Source organism: Eublepharis macularius, chromosome 9 (genome assembly GCF_028583425.1).
Source record: "Eublepharis macularius isolate TG4126 chromosome 9, MPM_Emac_v1.0, whole genome shotgun sequence".
In the NCBI taxonomy this organism is placed as follows: domain Eukaryota; kingdom Metazoa; phylum Chordata; class Lepidosauria; order Squamata; family Eublepharidae; genus Eublepharis; species Eublepharis macularius.
Window position 1 is genome coordinate 28,458,238 of NC_072798.1, and position 20,899 is coordinate 28,479,136.

The 20,899-nt window shown below is 42.8% G+C and overlaps 1 protein-coding gene across 2 annotated transcripts in view; it reads right to left on the bottom strand.

The window, feature by feature from the left end:
- Positions 1–3,345: 3,345 nt before the first annotated feature.
- Positions 3,346–20,899, bottom strand: part of HIPK2 (homeodomain interacting protein kinase 2) — a 205,196-nt gene continuing 187,642 nt past the window's right edge. For both annotated transcript variants that reach the window (XM_054988220.1, XM_054988218.1), the window contains exons 12-15: positions 18,978–19,259; positions 11,745–11,992; positions 10,709–10,869; positions 3,346–7,628 (exon numbers count right to left, since the gene is read on the bottom strand). In XM_054988220.1, coding sequence (XP_054844195.1) covers positions 7,164–7,628; positions 10,709–10,869; positions 11,745–11,992; positions 18,978–19,259 — 1,156 coding nt within the window. In that variant the 3' untranslated portion in view covers positions 3,346–7,163. The remainder of the gene's footprint in view (positions 7,629–10,708; positions 10,870–11,744; positions 11,993–18,977; positions 19,260–20,899) is intronic.

A 20,899-nucleotide genomic window follows, 5' to 3' on the forward strand; every position in this document is an offset into this window, starting at 1 on the left:
CTCAATCTAATCTCCAATGGCCAATCAGAAGGCTTGCTGGGAAGAAGCTTCTCCTGGCCCTGCCCACTTTTAAAAAACTTGGTGGGCATCAGGAAAGGTGTCAACAGCCACCATGGTGCTCATAGGCATTGGGGACCCCAGCCCTAGAAACGAAAAATCTCTTTTAAAAATGGGGCTGGTAGTCAAGCATTTTATCTGCAGCCTGCAGTTGCATAAACTTGCACTTGATTCTTCAGCATTGAATTGAGTTTGATCTAGATTATGTAGGCACTGACTACTAAAGCATGAGCTTCTCATGTTATAGAAAAAAACCTAAGGAAGTTCTACAAGCTTTGATTCAATGGGCAGATCACTGTATTGCTATACTGTGTCACTGCCAAGGAAAGTATGTTTTCATAGATTTGTGTTAAAACCAACTGAAAAAACTTAAACACTTGTTTTCTTATCTTTCTTTGATATACAATTTGGGGGAGCAGTGAGTATGACTGAATTCACTGAGCACATTTCTTCAAATATTTGAAGAACATGACTCAATGGAAAAGATGGCCAAAGAGTTGTGAAAGGTGACTGAATTATTTAATGGGCGGAGGCACACTCCAATTTATAAATTTATTTGTCTTGTTTTAGATTTTCTTTGGTTAAGGAAAGAAACGCGTTCTACTTTCAAGTTCTGATTTCTTTCACACCTGTAGGCCTTTTTGCATGGGTGATTTTTGCTGCTTTTGACCCCAGGCAGATAACTCAGAAGAGAACCCTTGAAACGCCACACTGAAATCTGAAAGGGAATTAACCATTCAGAATTTGGAAGAAAACTCAAAGAGGTATGTGGCCAAAAGCAGCAAAAATCATCCGTGGGAAAAAAATGGCCTTTTCCCTTTAAGAATATACAACAGGAAATGACTGAATCACGAGTATCATTTTGTTGGAATGTTACCCAACACAAACGGGGGCTGGCTTGGGGGAGTGGGGGAGAGACACACTAAAACTATTAGATGTACAACAGATGAAAGAGTGAAGCTTCAAAAAAAGGGCATTTGGCTGATAGAATTGCTTAAAGAAAAAGCCCAAGTCTCTGTTGTATTTTTTCCTTTTGCCAAGTCTTTTCCATTGCACGTCACCATTTTGAATCAACCCCAATAGTATAGACTGACATGTGCTGCAATACAAAGGGAAGTGTCTAACCATCTCTTATCCCCTTCCAACAGAAGAAAACTGCAAGCACTTGTATCAACATAATTAAAACAAGCACTTCCATAAGCAACAGCCAAATTCATTTTATAGGTCGCTGCCCACTGGAGTTTATTCCACAGTTAATCTCTAAGATGCTAGAGCAGTTTCCATTTTTCTTTTGCAACTACCATTCTTAAACTGTCACCTTCCCTCACAGGTTTAAAGGGTATTGACAAAAAACTCCAAAGGGCATTCCAACAACAAAAAACCACAGCAATATTTTTCAATCTCACTCACCTCTGGAAAGCTCAACAATTCACCTGTTGCTGTTATGTTTTTATGCTGTTATGGCACTTTGATCCTTAAATGGTCTTAACTCCCTTATGTTTAATACATTGAAGTGCTTATGTTTTTGAAGGTGCCAGAAAAGCCCAGTTTGCATCTCATTCTCTTCAGCAGAACTAGAACTGAGCAGACAATGGTGCGGATTGTACCACTCCCCTTAGCAAAATCCAAAGCCTTCTTCCAACTAGAGTAGCTTTTCTGCTGAAGAAAGATCCACTGTCGTTTATAGAAGGATTCTTAACACTGGAGAAACAGCAACACAAAAAATGCTCTCCTGAAAAATGCAAGCAGATCCTCAGAAAACCAGGAGTACACAATGAATCCACCTCTAAGTGTACAATTTTTTTTACATTTACTCTTTAAGTGACTAAGTGCTTATACAGAGTGCTATATATTTTTTGAAACCAGAATATAATTTCATCAAAATTACATACAGAGACATATATATATCCCAATAAATAGCATCCATTCACAAATACAAACAGCTGATAATTCACATGACATACAAAAAGACCATCTATACAACCGACTGTGCAAATTTGTATCTTCAGAGAAAGTCTTTAAAATCTCTTCTAACTCAGTTGGCAAGAAGCTCCATGGAAGATGCAACAAAGCAGGTAAGTAGTAACAAGGTAAAGTGAATTCAATGAGTCTTTTTATTCTCTCTGTAGAAAGCAGCGTGGATGGGGGAAGGAGTCCAAGCCCGTTTGAGCCCTGCCCAAACTGGGGCCGGCTTGCGTGTCTCAGCTTTCGTCAATGACTTCCTCAGGGGCAAGGAACCCATCCACACTTCAGTTTATTTTGTTCTTGATCATTGTTGTATCATTTTTGTATGTCACGTGAGTTATCAGCTGTTTGTATTTGAGAATGGATGCTATTTATTGGTGTTTGTGTATATATATATGTTTATTTTTCTATGTATTTATTCTGGTTTCAAAAATATATAGTACTCTGTATAAGCACTTAGTCACTTTAAGAGTAAATGTAAAAAATTTGTACACTTAGTGGTGGACTCATTGTGTACTCCGGATTTGGTTTTCTGGGGATTTGCTAAAACTGGATAAAGGCTTCAAAATTTGCAGAGTCAAGTGGCAGGATACACAGATGGACAGGAACAGAATCATGCCCACTGACACTATCTATTCCACCCTATGTGCATTCAGCATAATGTCTAAAAATTCTCAATGACTAACAGTGAAATCCTAAGCAGAGTTACTCCAGTCTAAGCCCACTGACTGGAGTAACTCTGTTTAGGATTAATTTCTAATCTATGAGTTTGTATGTGCATGGGCTCTGTTTGTAAGTTCTGCTTCTACACAAGGTGAGATGCAGGGGAAAGAGCATAACTCCACTTCTGCTCTTATGAGTCTGCACTAATATAACGTCTGCACAGTCCTACTGTGGATGCATTACTTATCTACATGCTCATCGTGCCCTTCTCTTTGCACTTACCCACACTCTAACCTTGCTAGAATCTACAATCAGAGGACAGTTCTGTTTTCAACACAGTGAATGAAAAAAATTGCTGCATCCTCATTTGCCTTCACATCCTAAGTCCTTAGTATCCTCCTCCCATATAACCCGATTCATCCTGTCTTGAAAAAAAGAGAAAGTAAACTTTAGAGAAAAAAAGAGAGAAGGTAAGCTTTTTATGTGAAATTAAAACCAACCCTTCATTCCTTTTCTTGCCGCTTTTCTTGTCTCTCGCCCATGTACATTCCAGATAAATCAATCAGGATTAACTCATCAAATGTGCCAAAACGATGCTCTGCTAGATAATGCTCAACAGCGGAGAACAATCACTCTCAGTTTTGTCGTACAAAAGGAGAATAGGGTGGAACTCGTTTTTTAATTAAAATAAATAAATACCATCATTTTGTACAAGTAACAAAAGAGCACAAACATCTGCAAGTGTTAAATATGAAGGGAAAAAGGCATAGATACTTTGGGAAGGGGGAAACAAACTATTCTGACTGTACTAAGAAGCCTTTAATCTTGATTCCTGAAAAAGGAGAGAAGAACAACAGACTGCTACATCTTTTATGGAGTTTCTGAGTTCTTCAGTTTTATTTAGCCAATCGCACTAGTGATTAGACTAGGCTCTCTCTTTTATTGGCAACATAAATGACATTCTTCTTGGGTGACAATGAGAGAACCCTTCTTAAGTTTCTTAAGTGTGTAACTTAAGTATAAATACTTATAGCTTGAGCTTTATTTGAGGCTGCGAAGCTTCAACCCAGACAGTCTGTGTGTGGTTTTGGCCTCATATTGGATTCCATAGCCTTCGATGTCAACAGATACAGCATAAGATCAAACTATCTCTATGATCCCAATATCCATTTTGAATCCTTAGGAGTTGTTTTGCTTGGACCTTTTAAAAAAGCACACTTCTGAATGCGTGAATTATCATATGGAGGAATCAGAAGTTGCAAAAGTATGTCATAGTATAATAACAGCCATAACATGTTGGCTGCTTGCCTATGTGATCTATATGTGCTTTTCTACTAGAGTATCCCTCCTTCACTGTAAAACTAAGATGCATCACCAGTGACACAAAAAAATCCTACTTAAAGAACAATCAATACACTATCAAGAAAAAAATAATACAAAGATGCAGGAACGCATGTGCAATTAAAACCAAGAGTAAAATATAATAATTACATATTAAAATTAACAACAGTAATGCAACAACAACCACAAAATAATATCCTTCCTTTCAAGCAGCATGGAGCTTCCATTCTAGAAGAGGTGAGGCAGGGAAGAATGAAGGACATCACACTAAGAGAATGGGAAAATTATTGAAGGGAGTGAGCAACTGAAAAGGATTTTCTTCAGAACAGAAAAATGTAAGGTGCATGTACCAATGAAAGAGCTGATGAGTGTTTAGGGGAAGAACGGGAGAAACAGAAAGATTAAAAGGAACTCAATTTGAAAACAGGAAATGGAGGTGGCTTCTTTGAGGATTTGCCAGAAAAAATTAATGGGGTCCAACAAAGTATCCATAGGAGGCAACCTTCCTTTTTCCAGCAAGGCGTACGCACTCACCTCCAGATATTACAACTGTGCTTGCCTTTCTTGTCAACTTACTTCTTGATAAACCTTTTCCCTTAAACCACCCCTGAGATCCATCCCTCTTCTCTCAGTCGATTGACCTGCCAAATCCCAACATCTTACCCAGTGGCCTAAACACAACTTTTCTGGTCACAAATACAGCTGTAGTGGTACTGAGAGGCTATGCAGGTATAGGTCCTGTTTTATTACAGGCCTCAGACCACCAATACAAGGCAGTCTCCACAGGAAAATACTAAACACCGACAGAGCAGAAGTACACACTTGTATTAGTGTTGTGGCAAGATTTCCCTATAACCCTCTAGCTTTTTCATTGCATGTAAGCTTCTCTTTGGAAACCTATTTCAAAAACAAGACAATTCAGACTATTTGGAGGTGAAGACATGGAGTCCAGCAAATCAAACAGTTTTTTTTTTTTTTAACCACAGTTGGAATGAGGTGGGAGGAAACGAACCAACTAAACCATAATGGAGATTCGTCATGGGTTCAACTGGCTCTAGCTCCAGTTATCATATAGAACAGGCCTTCAGAATACATCACCAAGAAGTGATCAAGCCATTTGTACTGGGACAAGTCTCCCACCAAAGGTGATGTAGCCCGATTTAAAGTAGCGCTGGACCGTAACCATCTGCCCAACCTGCTCAGGTGCCAGTGCAAGCACTTCTCCAGAAGAACGTCTGGAGCAAACCTGAGTCTGATGTTCTCTAAAATGAATTCTGTCTCACCCTCTTCTTTCTTTTCTACTAGAAAACATTCAAGTGAAAAAACGTATATAGTTCTTCCAAGGTAATCATCTCCCCTCTTCCCCAATTTCACATGAGGTACTGAGTATATTTCTGATCCAAAGCACGCATGAGAGCTCTCCTTCCCCCAACCCTAATTCTGTTTAGTAAGCATACAAAATTGCTAAGAATTATCGGGAAAGTAGAGAGTATCCAAATAGGAAAATGAACCAATAAGCCCACTGGCAAAATGGAAATATCTGGAAAGCAGCTTTACAGCCCAAGAATCAACGCAGTCATTTCCATTCCCACAACTCCCTCCTAGGCCCACCTGTTTTTACATTGCAGCCAAATTCCACAGCTGCTCCCTCCTCCCCATCTCTCAGAACTTACCCAAGAAAGATAATGCAAATAAAAGCTTAGAAGAAAAGGAACAATATAGAATGCTAGAAGGAGAAGAGCTGAGATTAAAATTCCAACCAGCCTCAGTCAGTTTCTAGGAGTACCAGTGGAAGTAAACCCTTAAAACCGTAACTGTAGTTTGGTAAGGCACTACAAGGGAATGATGTAAAACTAAGACTGTGACAGTTTGCAATGGCTGTGCTGAGGACCACACCACAAGAGAAGGCAGCATCAGCGCGCACATGTGCGCGCACGCACACACACATACATACATATATACCTGGACAATCACATTTGTTACATGCCTATGTTATATCACTTTTTTGTGCAATCACATTGAGAAATAGTCTATTGGTATCATTGGAGTTTAACACAAAGTAGGGAAAAAGGGTGCATGTATGATATAGTGCTACATTCTACCAAGGGCCAACTAGATCCTAACACTAACTGCCCAATCCTAAACATTTTGTGGGTGTATATCTGCTCACAACAGTGTGCAAACACTGTTGCAATGTTAGCATAACGCCATGCTTTGTGATGTTTTTGCAATGGATTAGCTATCGGCATGGGCCGCATACACACTTATCCAACAGAGCAGGAAATGTTAGGATTGGACTGAAAAATGGTGAGGGATTAAGGGGTTATCCAAAAGGGGGAGGGGAGAAAGGATTTCTGAGTAAGGAAGATGAGATTCTATTGTACATTATTAAAGATTTTTCTTAAGGAATAACATTGCTCAGGGATTTATCCAGGGTGCTTGAAGTAAGAACGAATATCCTTATTGCCCCTAGTCTAACTGGATGGCATTTTCTGCTCAGTATGTGTGGTTCCACATTAAGCCTGGCATTGAGAGAGCTGGAACAATTCAACCCCTCCCACCCCCTTTAACTGTCCGTCTCTTAATCCTCCTGTCAGAAAACACATCATACTTGGCGTTTTTGTTTTCCATTTTAGGTGACAACCACCAGTGCCATGACAAGATGACAACCCTTTTGAAGTTCTGGATAAATCCCTTATTTGTATGCTTCTTGGTTTAATTAAAAAATATATACCCAAACACCTATGAAACTTTGTATTAGGAGGTTTGACAGCAAATTCCTAAATGTAGTCTCCTGTAACCAGATGAAAATAATCTGTAGAAGTCAATTGATGAAGTTATCCAAAAACGGACCGGAGAATGGTGGTCCTTCTGCTTTCCCCACCACTGAGTCTGGTGCAGAATGGTTCTTTGTATTTTTATTTTTCATTCTTTTTATCCTTTTTTCTTTTTTTTTAAATAAAATGTGAACAAAGGGTATCTCCTTTTCTCTTAATCTTCTTCTCTCCTTTCTTACTCCGTTCAAGTTTTGTTTGAGCTTCCCCATTGCATTGTTCGTTTACCTGCGACATTCTCTTCAGTATAAAAGCAGCCTTGTTCCCCTCAGTGTGTGCCATGTCTTTTCTCATTCCAGTGTTTTAGATGTAAGGGTACTGGTTCACCTTGGTGGGGCTCAGGGGGTATCCAGTGTAGACTGAGGCTGGAGACGCACTGATATAGGTCTGGTGGGCAAACTGAGCCTGATATTGACTTGGGTGGATGGTGGGTGATGGAAGGACCCGAGGTCCCATGCTGACAGGAACCTGGTGGACAATGCTGGCTGGGTATGTAGTGTGCTGTACAGCATGACGAGCGGAACCTTGGGAGGCCACCAAATGGGCCACGGTGCCTGTGGAGCCCAGAGCAGCAGGTGCAGTGTACGTGTAGAGATGAGGCTGAGTGGGGAGGTGAGCAGCTGCAGCCGCTGCCAGATGGGGATGGACCGTACCATGGCTGGGGCTGTTGTGTGGGAAGGAATATGGCGCCTGAGCAATCGTTGGAGTGATGTAAGCTTGCTGTCGACGGTGACTCCCTGTGCGATCGGTTGTGATGTGCTGCTGGGCCTGTTGAGAAAGAAGAACAATGGTGATATCTTTCCCTTTTCCCCTCCTAAGTTTTCACACATAGACAACAATGGGTCGGGTCATGTGATTGTCAACAGCTAAGCTGATTCCTATGACTCCCTTCAACCGAATCTTCTGTCAACAAAGGCTGACTTCCTTCAATAAAGAAAGACTTTTCTCTATCAGAGAAAGCCTTTCTCCATAAGACAAAGTCATTCTGAATTCGAGGAAGCCTTTCTCCCTTGAAAGAACACAACGTAATAGAGCTGAAGGATCCAACTTAGCTCAAGGGAGTCATAGGATTCCCAATAAGCTTTAACTTTCAATATCAAGTTTTCTACCCCTCCCCTAAAGGCAGAAATGTGTACTAGCAAACACATTGCCTAAAAGGGCAGGAGGCATTTTCAGGAGGGGATTGGCAGGTGTGTGTGTGACAGGGCAGTACTTTATCTGTTTGACACCTGCTTATTATTGCCTGCAAGCACCCTCTCCCTCAGGTTTTCCTCTGCAGTTGGGCTGCTTCTAGTCTTCTGACAATGAGAGAAAACAGCCCCACCCACCACAAAACCCCAAGGACATACCCCAAGGCAGGGCTTTTTTTCTGGGGAAAGAGGTGGTGGAACTCAGTGGGTTGCCCTGGGAGAAAATGGTCACATGGCTGGTGGCCCCGCCCCCTGATCTCCAGACAGAGGGGAGCTGGCGGCGCTTGGCGGCGCAGAGGGCAATCTAAACTCCCCTCTGTCTGGAGATCAGGGGGCGGGGCCACCAGCCATGTGACCATTTTCAAGAGGTTCCAGAACTCCGTTCCCCCACGTTCCCCCTGAAAAAAAGCCCTGCTTTTAGGAGAGAATCAGTGGATAAATTCTCTCCTGAAAAAGCCCCTTTGCATTCCTATTATGCAAGAGAAACAGATTCAGGAATCTCATGTTTCTTTTAGAACATTCTGTTCTAATTCTACTACCTTATGACAGGCATAGGAGTTACAAAGGCAATTTGTATTGGGTACACAAAGGAACTAAAGTAATATCAATATATCGAGCTTTAAAATTCATACAATCATATTTATCCAGTGCTTAGTTGCTCTACAGGGTATGTCCAGTCCAGAATGGAATAGATTTCTAATTTTTTTACTTATGTATTACTTTACTACACTCCCAACAAATCTTATTTCAAAGAAAGAACTTGGTCCCATGATATACTTCAAGTCATTCTTTGTGGTGTTACCTCCAGAATCCCTATATTTTGACTATGGTCTATGAAGCCAAAGGTGTAGGTAGACTCCTAAAATGCCACTCAGTCTTGGATCAAATTAAGGAATCATAGTAAGAATTAAGTAAAATAAAATGCCATCTCATGATGAGACAACCAGTTTCCTGTAGGAAATTACCACACTTTTCTATTTAGTGAGGACCTAGGGACTGGAGGATTTATTGGTCATCTTCTTAATTACTGGTGTCACAACAAAAGTGAGCCATCACACACTAAAAGGGAAACCTAGGGTTTACTGTCTGAGTTACAATGTAATTTTACTACAGCCGCCAAAAATTTACAATGTAATTTTACTACAGCCACATACAAAGTTATGTGTTTGTCTTCATCTCTTAATAGCCAAGAAGACTTAGCCTTTAGAGAGATAAAGGCTGTTTCCACACGGCTCCCTGCTGCTCATAACAACCCGGAATATCACGAAATAAACACAGAAGATCGCCTTTTTGTCGCGCGAGATTTGTGCGATGTCACGTGACGTCGCGCAAATCTCACGCGAGAAAACGCGATCTTCCGCGGTTTTTTCGCGATATTCTGGGTTGTTATGAGCAGCGGGGAGCCGTGTGGAAACAGCCACTGTCCTGTTTAAACAAAAGAAAATCAATTCAGTTGAAAATCTAAAAATTTAGAGCAATCCAAAAGAATATGATCTATACAGTCAATTCAGTTAGTACCGCATCCAGAGAATCTACCACATTATGGAATACCACTAAGCCTTCCCAACAACACCGGCAATGGGCAAGGTGTTCAAACGTGCAAGCATGCATGTCCTTCTGTACTTCGGGAAAGATAATTTAAACAAATACTTTGGCATTTTGTTTGGGGGAAGAATACCAGCTGAAAGAGATGAAGATACTCTGTGAACTCTAACCAACATGCTCTTATAATGGATTTATTGGTCCTGGTTCTGCATTCTGTTTAAACTGCCTTGGCTAGATAACTATACTCATTTCTGCACTATGGACCTCTGGTTCAACTGCTGTTACTCCTAAACCAGCCCACATGAGAGTATTTTACACGTTGCTGCAAGAACTCTCTGGTCCCATTCCTGCAACCAATTTCTCAAGTGTGCAAGGAACGCTCACTCCAAGCTATCTGACAATTCAAAGTACCCTCCCTTGTCTATAATATTTGAGAGCTAGTTTGGTGTAGTGGATAAGACTGTGGGAACTGGGTTTGATTCCCCACTCCTCCACTTGAAGCCAGCTGGGTGACCTTGGGCTAGTCACAGCTCTCTCAGCCCCATCCACCTCACAGGGTGTTTTGTTGTGGTGATAATAATAGCATACTTTGTAAAATGCTCTGAGTGGGCATTAAGCCATCCTGAAGGGCAGTATATAAATCGAATGTTGTTGTTGTTATATGAATTGCAAAGTTCATATAACAATAACATCCAATTTATATACCGCCCTTCAGGATGACTTAACGCCCACTCAGAGCAGTTTACAAAGTATGTCATGATGATGATGATGATGATGATGATGATGATGATGATGATGATGATGATGATGTCCTTTTTTGCCAGGAATTTAGGGCAGTTTACATAGGTGCCCCCCTTACACACCTTATCCTCACAGCAACCCTATGAAGTAGTTTAAGCTGAGAGATAATGACTTGCTCAAGGTCACCGAGTGAGCTTTATCGTTTCTGATCAATGTCCAGCATTCCAGCCGCAACCCTGCACAGATGGGCATCATTAAATCTGAGCAAGAATGTAAGTCCGTAATGGTCTGTTGATCATGCCCCTTCTTTTACAACCATGAAACGTTTTTGTAAGGCCTTCTGTCTGTCTATGTCTCACTCACTTGGCTTACCTGGCTGAGATTAAGAGGCTGCTGCTGCTGGAAATGTGGTCCTGGCCGCTGCTGCCTGTAGGCAATGGCTCCAGACGAGCTCCCTGAAGAGTGACCACTGGTGGAGGTCACAATGCTGGAGGACTTTGACTTGTAGGAGGATGAATGGTGACCAGTAGTGACTGCAAAGGGAAAGAAAACACATCAAGTCATGGCTAATAAATGGAACTCATAGGCTAGGACCCAACGGGGCAACTCCTTCGCATAGCCTCGCCCATTTCAGGTTGAACCTGCTTTATTCAATACTTAACTTATTATCAATAAATGGATCATAGGCAAGTTTTTCTCAGAGCTGGGAGAACCTTACTTTCAGAGCTCCTTGCATTCAGATTTAGGATCTGTACAACAACTTCCTTTTCTAAAATAGCAATGTCTAGTGGATTTTCTGGAGGCTGACTGTGTGTGAAAAATAGGATGCCTGTGATAGTCAGTTAGGAAGGAACAATTAGGGACTTCACACAAAGCACAGAAATGTTTCTGTATGCGTATGAAATGCAACATGCCTGTAGATATGGGGTGAAAAACAGATTCTGAGGCTGCAGAATGCGGCGGTGCTCACATATTTTCCTTGTTCCTCTCTTCTCATGCATGGCACCGTTAGCAAGTCCTGGTTTGAGACAACCTCTGACTTCCTATGATGTTTCCTATGATGTTCCTATGATGCTGGTGCCTGGGTGAATCAGAATTTCTTTGTTCCCCACAAACCAGAATGGTAAAAAAGGATTCAACTGCAGTTCAGAATCCCGGCTTTCAGGAAGTGAACAAATCTCCAGGGTGTGTGCATTCAACATCATGGAGAACAGAAGTTGGTTTCAAACCAGGAATCTTTATTTGTGTCCTATGCAAAGAGAGAGGAATGCACAGGCATGAGAAACAAGCTGTGTTTGTGGCTGCAGTGACAAACTGTTGCTTAGCGTGATGTCTGAACACAGCTTGAATTAAATAGATTCTTTTATCTGCATCTTGTTTATTTCTCTGTGGGCAGTATTGAACTTACCTGGCACCAAGCTATCACACTCTACTAACACCTCGCTGGCCTGCGTTTTCAGTGGTGGTACGATGATGGTCCGGGGATTGCTGTTGCAATGAGTTTCTGGTGCTCCTTTCGTATCATAGTTGTTTGGGTTGTTGTTTCCTCCACGATGTTGCACTGCATAGGGACTGTTGTGGCCAGAGGAATCAGAGTAGGGGGAATCATGCACAGTCACGCAACTGATGACATTTTTCCTTTGCTTTGACAGCGGGCTGTAAAATAAAATATTGTCAGGTTTCCATGTATGATGGCATGCACACACCAGTTTGGAATGTTTTTTCAGGAATTGTACATAACATCAAGAGCCCTGCTGGACCAGACCAGCAGTCCATTTATTTATTTATTTAAAATGTGTATTCCGCCCTCCCCGCAAACAGGCTCAGGGCAGATAACAACATATTAAAAATACAATTAAAAATCATGTTAATTAAAAACAACACATTTATAACAGGATGGTGGACAGCCTTCACAGGGAGGGTTTTATCCACCCCTTTTTTCCAGGCTGGCAGAGGCCCAACCTCAGCCATATGCCTGGTGGAACAACTCTGTCTTGCAGGCCCAGTGAAAAGATAGTAGGTCCTGCTGGGCCCTGATTTCAGCAGACAGAGCGTTCCACCAGGTGGGAGCCAGGACCGAAAAGGCCCTGGCTCTAGTCAAAGCTAGGCGGGCCCCCTGATCGGAGTGTCCTCTGGGGAATATATGGGGAGAGACGGTCCCATAGATACGCTGGTCCTAGTCTGCAAAGGGTCTTATAGGTCAATACCAGAACCTTGAATCTGATCCGGTACTCCACTGGCAACCAATGCAGCTTGCGTAAGAATGGTGTTATATGTGCCCTATTTGGCACTCTCGTAATAACACGCGCCGCTGCATTTTGTACCAGCTGTAATCTCCGGGTCAGGCTCAAGGGAAGCCCTGCATAGAGCGAGTTACAGTAATCTAGCCTAGAGATGACCGTTGCTTGGATCCCTGTAGTTAAGTCACGGGTTGACAGGTAAGGGACAAGTTGCCTGGTCTGCCGCAGATGGAAAAAACAGGACCTGACAACCGCTGTGACCTGTGCCTCCATTTTCAGAGAGGCATCCAAGATCACCCCCAGGCTCTTAACCCTCGGAACTGGCACTAACGGTGCCCCATTGAGGGCCAGGAGCCGGAGTCCCGAACCTAATCCCCCGTGGCTCAAGTACAGGTCCTCCATCTTCACTGGGTTCAGTTTCAGCCGACTCTGCTTCAACCAACCAGTCACAGCTGCAAAAGCATGTTCCAGGACATCTGGGGCTGAACTGGGCCATCCGTCCATCATCAGATACAACTTGGGTGTCATCTGCATATTGATGACACCCAAGTCTGAAACTTCGCACCAACTGGGCAAGGGGGGGGGCGCATATAGATGTTAAACAATAATGGGGAGAGTGTTGCTCCCTGTGAGACCCCACACACCAAAGGGTGGCGGGATGACAATTTCTCCCCAAGCGCCACCCTCTGTCCCCGACCATGGAGAAAAGAGACAAGCCACTGTAAGGCAGTCCCTCGTATCCCCACATCAACGAGGCAGTGAGTCAGAAGATCGTAATCGACTGTATCGAACGCTGCTGACAGATCCAATAATATCAGCAGCGCTGAGCCGCCTTGATCCAGATTTAGTCCAGCATCCTGGAAACAGTGAGCAGGCAGGCAGGGAAGCAGACAAGAAGAGGCAGGTGACTAAGCGAGAATCCCCCTCCCTGTGAGTTTGCCTGGGGAGGGGAACCCAAGCTGAGGGTGGTTGTCAGTTCTGAGGGAGCTGAGGGAGAGCCAGTGAAGGGGGGAGTATGGGATCCTCCCCCGCACAAATCTCACAGATCTCCACTTGTTACAACCTATTTTAGAAGACGGGGGATTTGCTCAAATGGCTGATCTTCTTGACAGCACCTAGACTCGTCTACAGAAAATAACAGCAATGTTGTGCTGACTGAATTATGTTGTTATGGCAACTATAATTTTTTAAAACAGATGAAAAGAAATGGATAGTGTATAAAGAGCTTGGTAATTAGATATATTGGCAGAAGCCACCTCAGCGGGGAGACAAACACCCTGTAGGATCCAAGCAGAGCTTTCTTGAATGCCATCAGCACCGTTTATTTCATTACCTGCCTTTTCCTGCTCCTAAACAGCCTCATTTGCATTGTTTTAATGTTCCTTCAGCAGAAGCGGCATTTTGGGGTAGAAATCTGGGAGTATGTATATCTCACATTTATATTGATTTTAACCCAGTTTTAAAAGCCATGCGTTTCCCCAGAAAATCCTGGAAATGTTGGTTTGGTGAGGGATCTCTTAGAGGTCAGTTCCTAGCCCCATCACAGAAACATTGCCCACATAGTCCCAAGTGAAGGAGTGCTCTTTGCACCACTTTAAATTTATAATGCAGATATGTGCCATTGGCCACAGAAATAGACAGGGCTTTATTTCTGTGCACATGGAGCAGCAGTGAAATAACACACACCCTGCATGTGTTTTTCATGCAAGGAAACTGCTTGGAGGGGTGCAGGAGCCCTGCCTCTTCCCTGCTTTTTTTTTCAAAAAAAAAATATTTTATAAGAATTTCTCTACAGCTGGTGTGTGGCTGTGGAGAGCATGTAAAAATGCGTGCAAACCTATGAAATAAAGTATTTAGTTTGGCCCTTGGTCCATCTATAAAATACAAAAGTGCAGGACTGTGCAGGCTCAATTTCTCTGGAGACCATGCAGGCAAGGGAGGAGAGGTTTAACCCTTCAACCTACACTTGGCTTCACTGTTCGAAAACGGGGTCACCATTTTGTTATGAGCATCTTAATGTTCTTAAAGGACAGATCTTTGAAATGGTAACAAGGAAGGCAGTTTGAGAAACTAGATACTGGTTGAAATGCTAAACCCCATCTTTCTTCCATGCATGGACTTAGGCAAATTGTGCCTGCAAGCATAGAATGAGATGCTTCATCTGTCATGCCCTAAAATGCACACAAGTACACAGCCAAAGTTTTGCAAAGAGGCAGTCTTCCGGCACACTATAAAGTGTGGCAGTCGTTCTATGGCACGAATAGGATTTTCTATGAATGCACACAAAATAGTCAAGACTAGAGCTGATTCTTTTGTTGCTATAGAACGAATTCTGAGATGACACAATAGAAATCAGATCACTCCATTTTGAGGGATGATTGGCCTTTACGAGCCAGCAGTGCAATTGCTCACTAATCAGGAGTCAAGGCTTTCATTTCATGTGGAAACCCTTCAGAATTGAAAGAAATATCAGTGATCAACTAGATGAGGGACAAGTATTCTGTGGCTAACCTAACTTGGGGTTCTTTCTGTCATAAATAAGCCTAAGGATACCATAGAGGCATTTAGTGTAACTAGGTTTGCCAGGTCCCCCCACCCTGCCAGTGGAAGGGGGGACCCGGCACACACTCTTTTTGACTCCTCCCATGCTTGCTTGCATGCACTCCTGGGGGCCGTGCGATGACATCACTCTTGGAAGTGATATTGTCACGCTGCCCTGGGATTGTAACCGGGAGGCCTGATCCCCCACCTCCCCCTCCTGCTGGCCAGGTGAGTGGTGGCGGGGGAGCGAGGAACCCCTGCCCCCACTGAGGGATCTGGCATCCCTAAGTGTAACTAAAGGAACATGAATGTGTGTGTGTGTGTGTGTTTAGGAATTATCTCTCCCCTCCACACTAGTGTCTCTTTTCTCTTCTACAACCAGATTTGTGCAGAGAAACGCTGGCCCCATCAATCCACTGTCACTGGCGGACACAGAAGTGTCAAAGATCACACATCTCTGTCTACTAAATGCAAACATGCAGACTAGCATGGCCTCAATTTCCTAACTGAAACTGGCTTTCCTGCTGTAGCTTTAAAGGTTATAATAAGACAAGTTCTTTTAAAACATCTCCCCCCGCCTCTAAAAATACTAGTTTCCAAAGTGGTTTTGATTAGGGAAACCAAATGGAGGTTGAAGGGTTAAACCCCCTTTCCCTTCCCAGCATGGTCCAAAGGCAAACTGAAGCTGCCTGGGGCTGCAATTAGTATTTTAATGAATGGACATCAGGTTATGCCTTGTGTGTATATTCAACAGCAATGCCGCAGTCAATCACACTGCCTTGAACAACATACCAGTAGGGTAACATGTTCACAAACATTTCTTTGCTGCATTCAAATTTTACATTTTTAAGAGATAACATTCAAGCCACCTTAAGTGTAAAGAAATGACTCCAAGTTAAGGCATTTCAGAGGGAACATTTCTTTTCAGTATTAAATCCTAGCCATCAGCATCCATGCTTTGGTTTCTAAAAGCCCTTTCTCTTTAGAAGTGCAAAGTTATGAAGGGTGCATAGTTTCCTCCCTTCATTTCAATCACTTCTCCCTACCGCATTCTGCTATGCTGGAATTGGTAGCATGTGAAATTATCCTCTGCCCATCTAGAGTGACAGCGATTCTTGCTGTTCCGCCCTTGCATGTCACTCACCCACCAACATTCTCTCCCTCGCTTACTCCCAGGATTTATGCCTCCTAGAGAGCATGCTGCCTATATTTGCATTATTGGTTTTTACCATCTCCCCTAGTTTGTTTCAGAGATTTTTAATCGAGTGAGAAGTTGCTATTTCAAGAAAAATATGCAAAAAAGCATTAGACACGGGATCAATTTAGATCTCCTCAGTCTTTTAAAGGGAAATTTCAGTCACAGAAGGCCTGATTTTAATCAGGGCCTGCATGGTTTTGATACCTGTTTCTTTGTTCATCTTTATTTTTCAGTTAAGGGCTATTAATAGTGTGGGGAGCCCTCACACTATTAATAATGAAACCGGGAGGGGGGAGGTGAAAATAGAGACCTCATGCACCTGTAATTTCCCTTTAAATGGATGCCAGCATGGTGTAGTAAGAGTGCTGGATTAAGGTCAGGGAGATCCAGTTCTTCTGAATCCTCACTCTGCCAAGGAATCTCGCTGGGTGACCTTGGGCCAGTCACCTACTCTCAGCCTAACCTACTTCACAGGGTTGTTGTGAGGATGAAATGGAGGCAAGGAGAATGAGGCAAGCTGCTTTCGATCCCATTGTGGAGAAAAGTGGGATATAAATAAATGGGAAGTGGGAAACAAATAAATAAGATCTAGCCATGGATCTCCCCAGTGTCTTGGTTGGTTTGACCCACACACTACTTGACACTTGGTATGTACACAATTCGCTTGTTAGAACTGGGAGCCAACATGTATAGGTAAGTCTGTATTACATGCTCCTGTGCTTATCTGAAGATGACCTGCTTCTCTGCTTATGCTCTCTACCTTGTAATGTGTGATATGATCAGCACTTGACTGGGCTCTCAATATGCTGCCACTTACATTTGCATAGCAAAGTCAACATTTTTTGCTTCTTTGTCCTCTAATATTCTTTGGCATAACCTGAAATTGAATTTGCTCCTGGTTTCATCCACTTCCATTTAATATGCAATACCCCCCATGCAACATTTTAACACAATGAAGACCTGAGACATTCTTAACCTATTTTTATCAGCCTGTACTTCCAACCTGATGAAGAGTTCTGGGGCATTTGAAAAAGCTTGCATATTGCAGTGGGTTGGTCCATAAAAGTTATCACATTGCTTTTGTTTTTTAAATCTTTTCTAACAGACTACCTGTAAACATTGTGGTTTCAATACAGTAAAGGGAGATTGACTTCAAGAGGGTAAATGTAACGTGTTTATGAGATTTTAATACTCATTTATTTGGGGACACATTTAACCGTGCACTTTACTAATCCATATAATTTATCTAATATAAACCTTAAAGTAAATACTCTTCTTATTTAAGGCTTTTGTATTTCTCACCACATTTAAAATTGTTTCCATTAGATGGCAGACTTGCATAATATTACTCTGAAAGGACTCTTGGATCCTTATTTATCTGGAAGTTAAAAGTTCCCCACTGTTTTTCTATCCATGAGAACTGAACATCTTTATAAATATCTATTGATTTAAAAATAGTTATACAAGAACCATACATAAAAATGATGGGATTAAAACGCAGCCAGCTTCTTCACAAAGGCCATATTGTTTCTCCTAGTACTCTACGAGTAGACCCACATATCTCATAATTATGTGCATACACACTGTCTCCTACAACTCCATCCTACATGGAAGTAGATGTCGCTAAATTGAAAGGGACTTTATCAAGCATACTTTAGGGCTGCAATCTGAACAAAGGAATATATTAGGCAAGAATAGATACTGTAGATCTATATCTGGGTTTACACAGGAGAATTTCTTCCCGTATCACATGGACATTTGTATGCATGATGAGAAATATAAACATGGAATAAACACGGCCATGTCAACATCATTATTATGAAACCTGAGACATGATTTTTTTTGCTCATCTGCACAGAATCCATCTCTTGGCAGACTTGTCATTACTACATGCCAGGACCTAGTGGCCTGACCTGGATCCTTCCCATCCAGGATCCAGATTAATTTTCCAGAGAACATCCAGGAAATTCATACAGTTACTCCAGATTATTTCTGGAGTGCATATGGAGGGACAGGGAGGTGCCAATCCTAATTATCACTAATTAGTATCTAATAGGCATCTTCCACCTCACAAGTTCATGCTGTATTTGGACCTATTCCAACCTCAACTCTGTAACTGTAGGAACTGCAGAACAGTTAAATAGCTAGGTATTTAGTGAATTTCAATCATTATGGTTTGATAATAAATCCATAAATGAACATTTGTTTGTTCATGTTTTTTGTTCTGACCTATCCTCCAAATAAACTGGGCAGGAATACTGACAACTGGCTATAAGTTACTGAACAAAATCCTACACAAATATGAAGGGTAGGATTCAGCCAACTTTTCTGCTTTTGAAAAACAGAGAGGGGCATCTCCCTTGGCCACCCAAAATATGCTAAGAAACTTAAGACCAGAAATAGAGAAGTATCTTGAAATGACTCTTGGGACATGCATGGCCAAAGCCACGTAGAACCGAGGTTATAGTAAGGAGGAGAATTAGGGGAAATTGAGTGGGAAAAGATAGATGGATCCAACCCAAGACATTATCGCTGTAATCCAGATGTGATTATGGGCTATTAGCAATGCACTAAAGGACTGCACCAGAATTCTAAACTGTTCTTGTACAAACACACATGCACCTAACCCCACTTTGATAAACGTACACAACTGTCTCCTTACCTGGTGGGTGCGTGTTTCTGCTCTTCCTCCTCATCAGTGTCGCTGCTGATAGTAATCACACTTACTGCAGGGCTGGGTGTGTCAGGAATGACTATTGTCTGCCGCTGCCGCTCCCGTGTGGTACTGGAAGCTCCATCGCCCCACCCACAAGTGACAGAGGTGCTGCAGGCGGGGCTGTTATGCACCATGGCACAGCGAGGCGGCGTGTTCTCCTTTACTCGTTTAGACCTCTGCGGGGAACTGATCGTCTGAGAGGAGGACACCTCAAAGTTGGACATGTTTCTGCAAATGTTAAATGAGACACTCAGTGCATATGATTCCACTGTTGGGAGGCATTCTTTGCTTTCAGGATTCTTTGTGTGTCCTTCTTTCTAATGGTACGTGTGTGTTTTTTTATTATTTTATGTTTGCATCCATACTTTTATTTATTTATTGTTTAGAAAACGCATATGCCACTTCTCCAGAGACCTGCTCCAGGCAGATTTTAACCAGTAGTAGCCCACTCCGGCATTCACTTTAGCAGTCAAGTACTTCCCTTCTGGCCCCATGTGCGCTACAAACACTGGAACAGGCTGAGCACAGAATTCAAAAGTAAAATCAAGGCTAATGCTATAATGAGACCAGGCCATGGTTTAGCAGGATATATCCTCCTGTCTTGCTATCTGCCAGCCTCCTATTAGCAGCCAGCCTGCTCAGGACTCATCCTACTATATAAAAGGCTAACCGTGTTCCAGACAACTAATTTCCTACCCAGGGCGCTGCCCTGGGAGCTCCAGGGCGCTGCCATGGAGGGAAGCTCAGAAGAGGAAGCCTGTCCCTCTGAGAGCACGCCATGGTGAGAAGTCCAGGTGAGGATCAGGCGCAGAGCAGGTGGCAATGCCCGCCCCTCTCCTTCACCCATCTGGGATCAGGAGCAGAGCAAGTGACAATGCCTGCCCTCTGCCTTCACCCAGCTGGGATCAGGAGCAGAGCAGGTGGAAAGGCCCACCCCCCACCTTCACCCAGCTGGGATCAGATGTGGAGCAGGTGGCAATGCCAGCCCCCCATTCACCCAGCTGGGATCAGGAGGAGCAGAGCAAGTGGGAATGCCTGCCTGTCGACTTTACCCAGCTGGGATCAGGTGCAGAGCAGGTGGCGATGCCCACCCCCAGCCGGAATCAGGCACGGAACAGGGGGCAATGCCTGCCCCCAGCTCTCTCTCGGCCAGGATCAGGAGCGGAGCAGTTCACAATGTCTTCCCCCCCACCTTTACCCAGCTAGGATCAGTCACGGAGGAGGAGTCAATGCCCACCTGCCCACCCTCCCCTTTCTAGAGCCCATTGTATTTTCCCCCACAATGAGTTATGTTACTAGTATGAAATAACTGTTGCTTCCCAGCCCACTTTAAAACATCAGAGTGAGTGGCGCGTGGCACAAGTCTTTCTTTTCGCAAGAGTTCTGTCCCCATTTCTCGTCACTTGTTGGTAGCTGATTCACAAGAGGTCAGGAAGTTCCTATACGGCATGTCCCATGGGCCATATGATCTTTTAAATTAACTTTATTTTTCATTTTTAAATAACATATACAACAAATATAACACACATAACTTTTTCTCAACAACAAGTCTAACGTTTACAGTAAGAATTTTTGTAATTTGTGATTTTAGTTCCTCCAAGAGCTTTTTGAGAGGTAAAGTTCTGTGCTGTACTGTGTTGTACTTTATTTTCTTGGTTTATTTGCTTGGTTAGGGAGGCTTTGGTTGATGGAACCCTTTGTCATCCTGAGTGGTGTTATTTGATAGTCTGTATACTTTAACAAATGAGCAAACTATTTTTTCTTTGAATTTATCACTGCCAACGAGATACAACCAGATATTGAAATATACCGGCTATGCTATTTTTGAAGAGTGGGATAGCAAAGAGTTAAGGAGGACTATTTCCTAC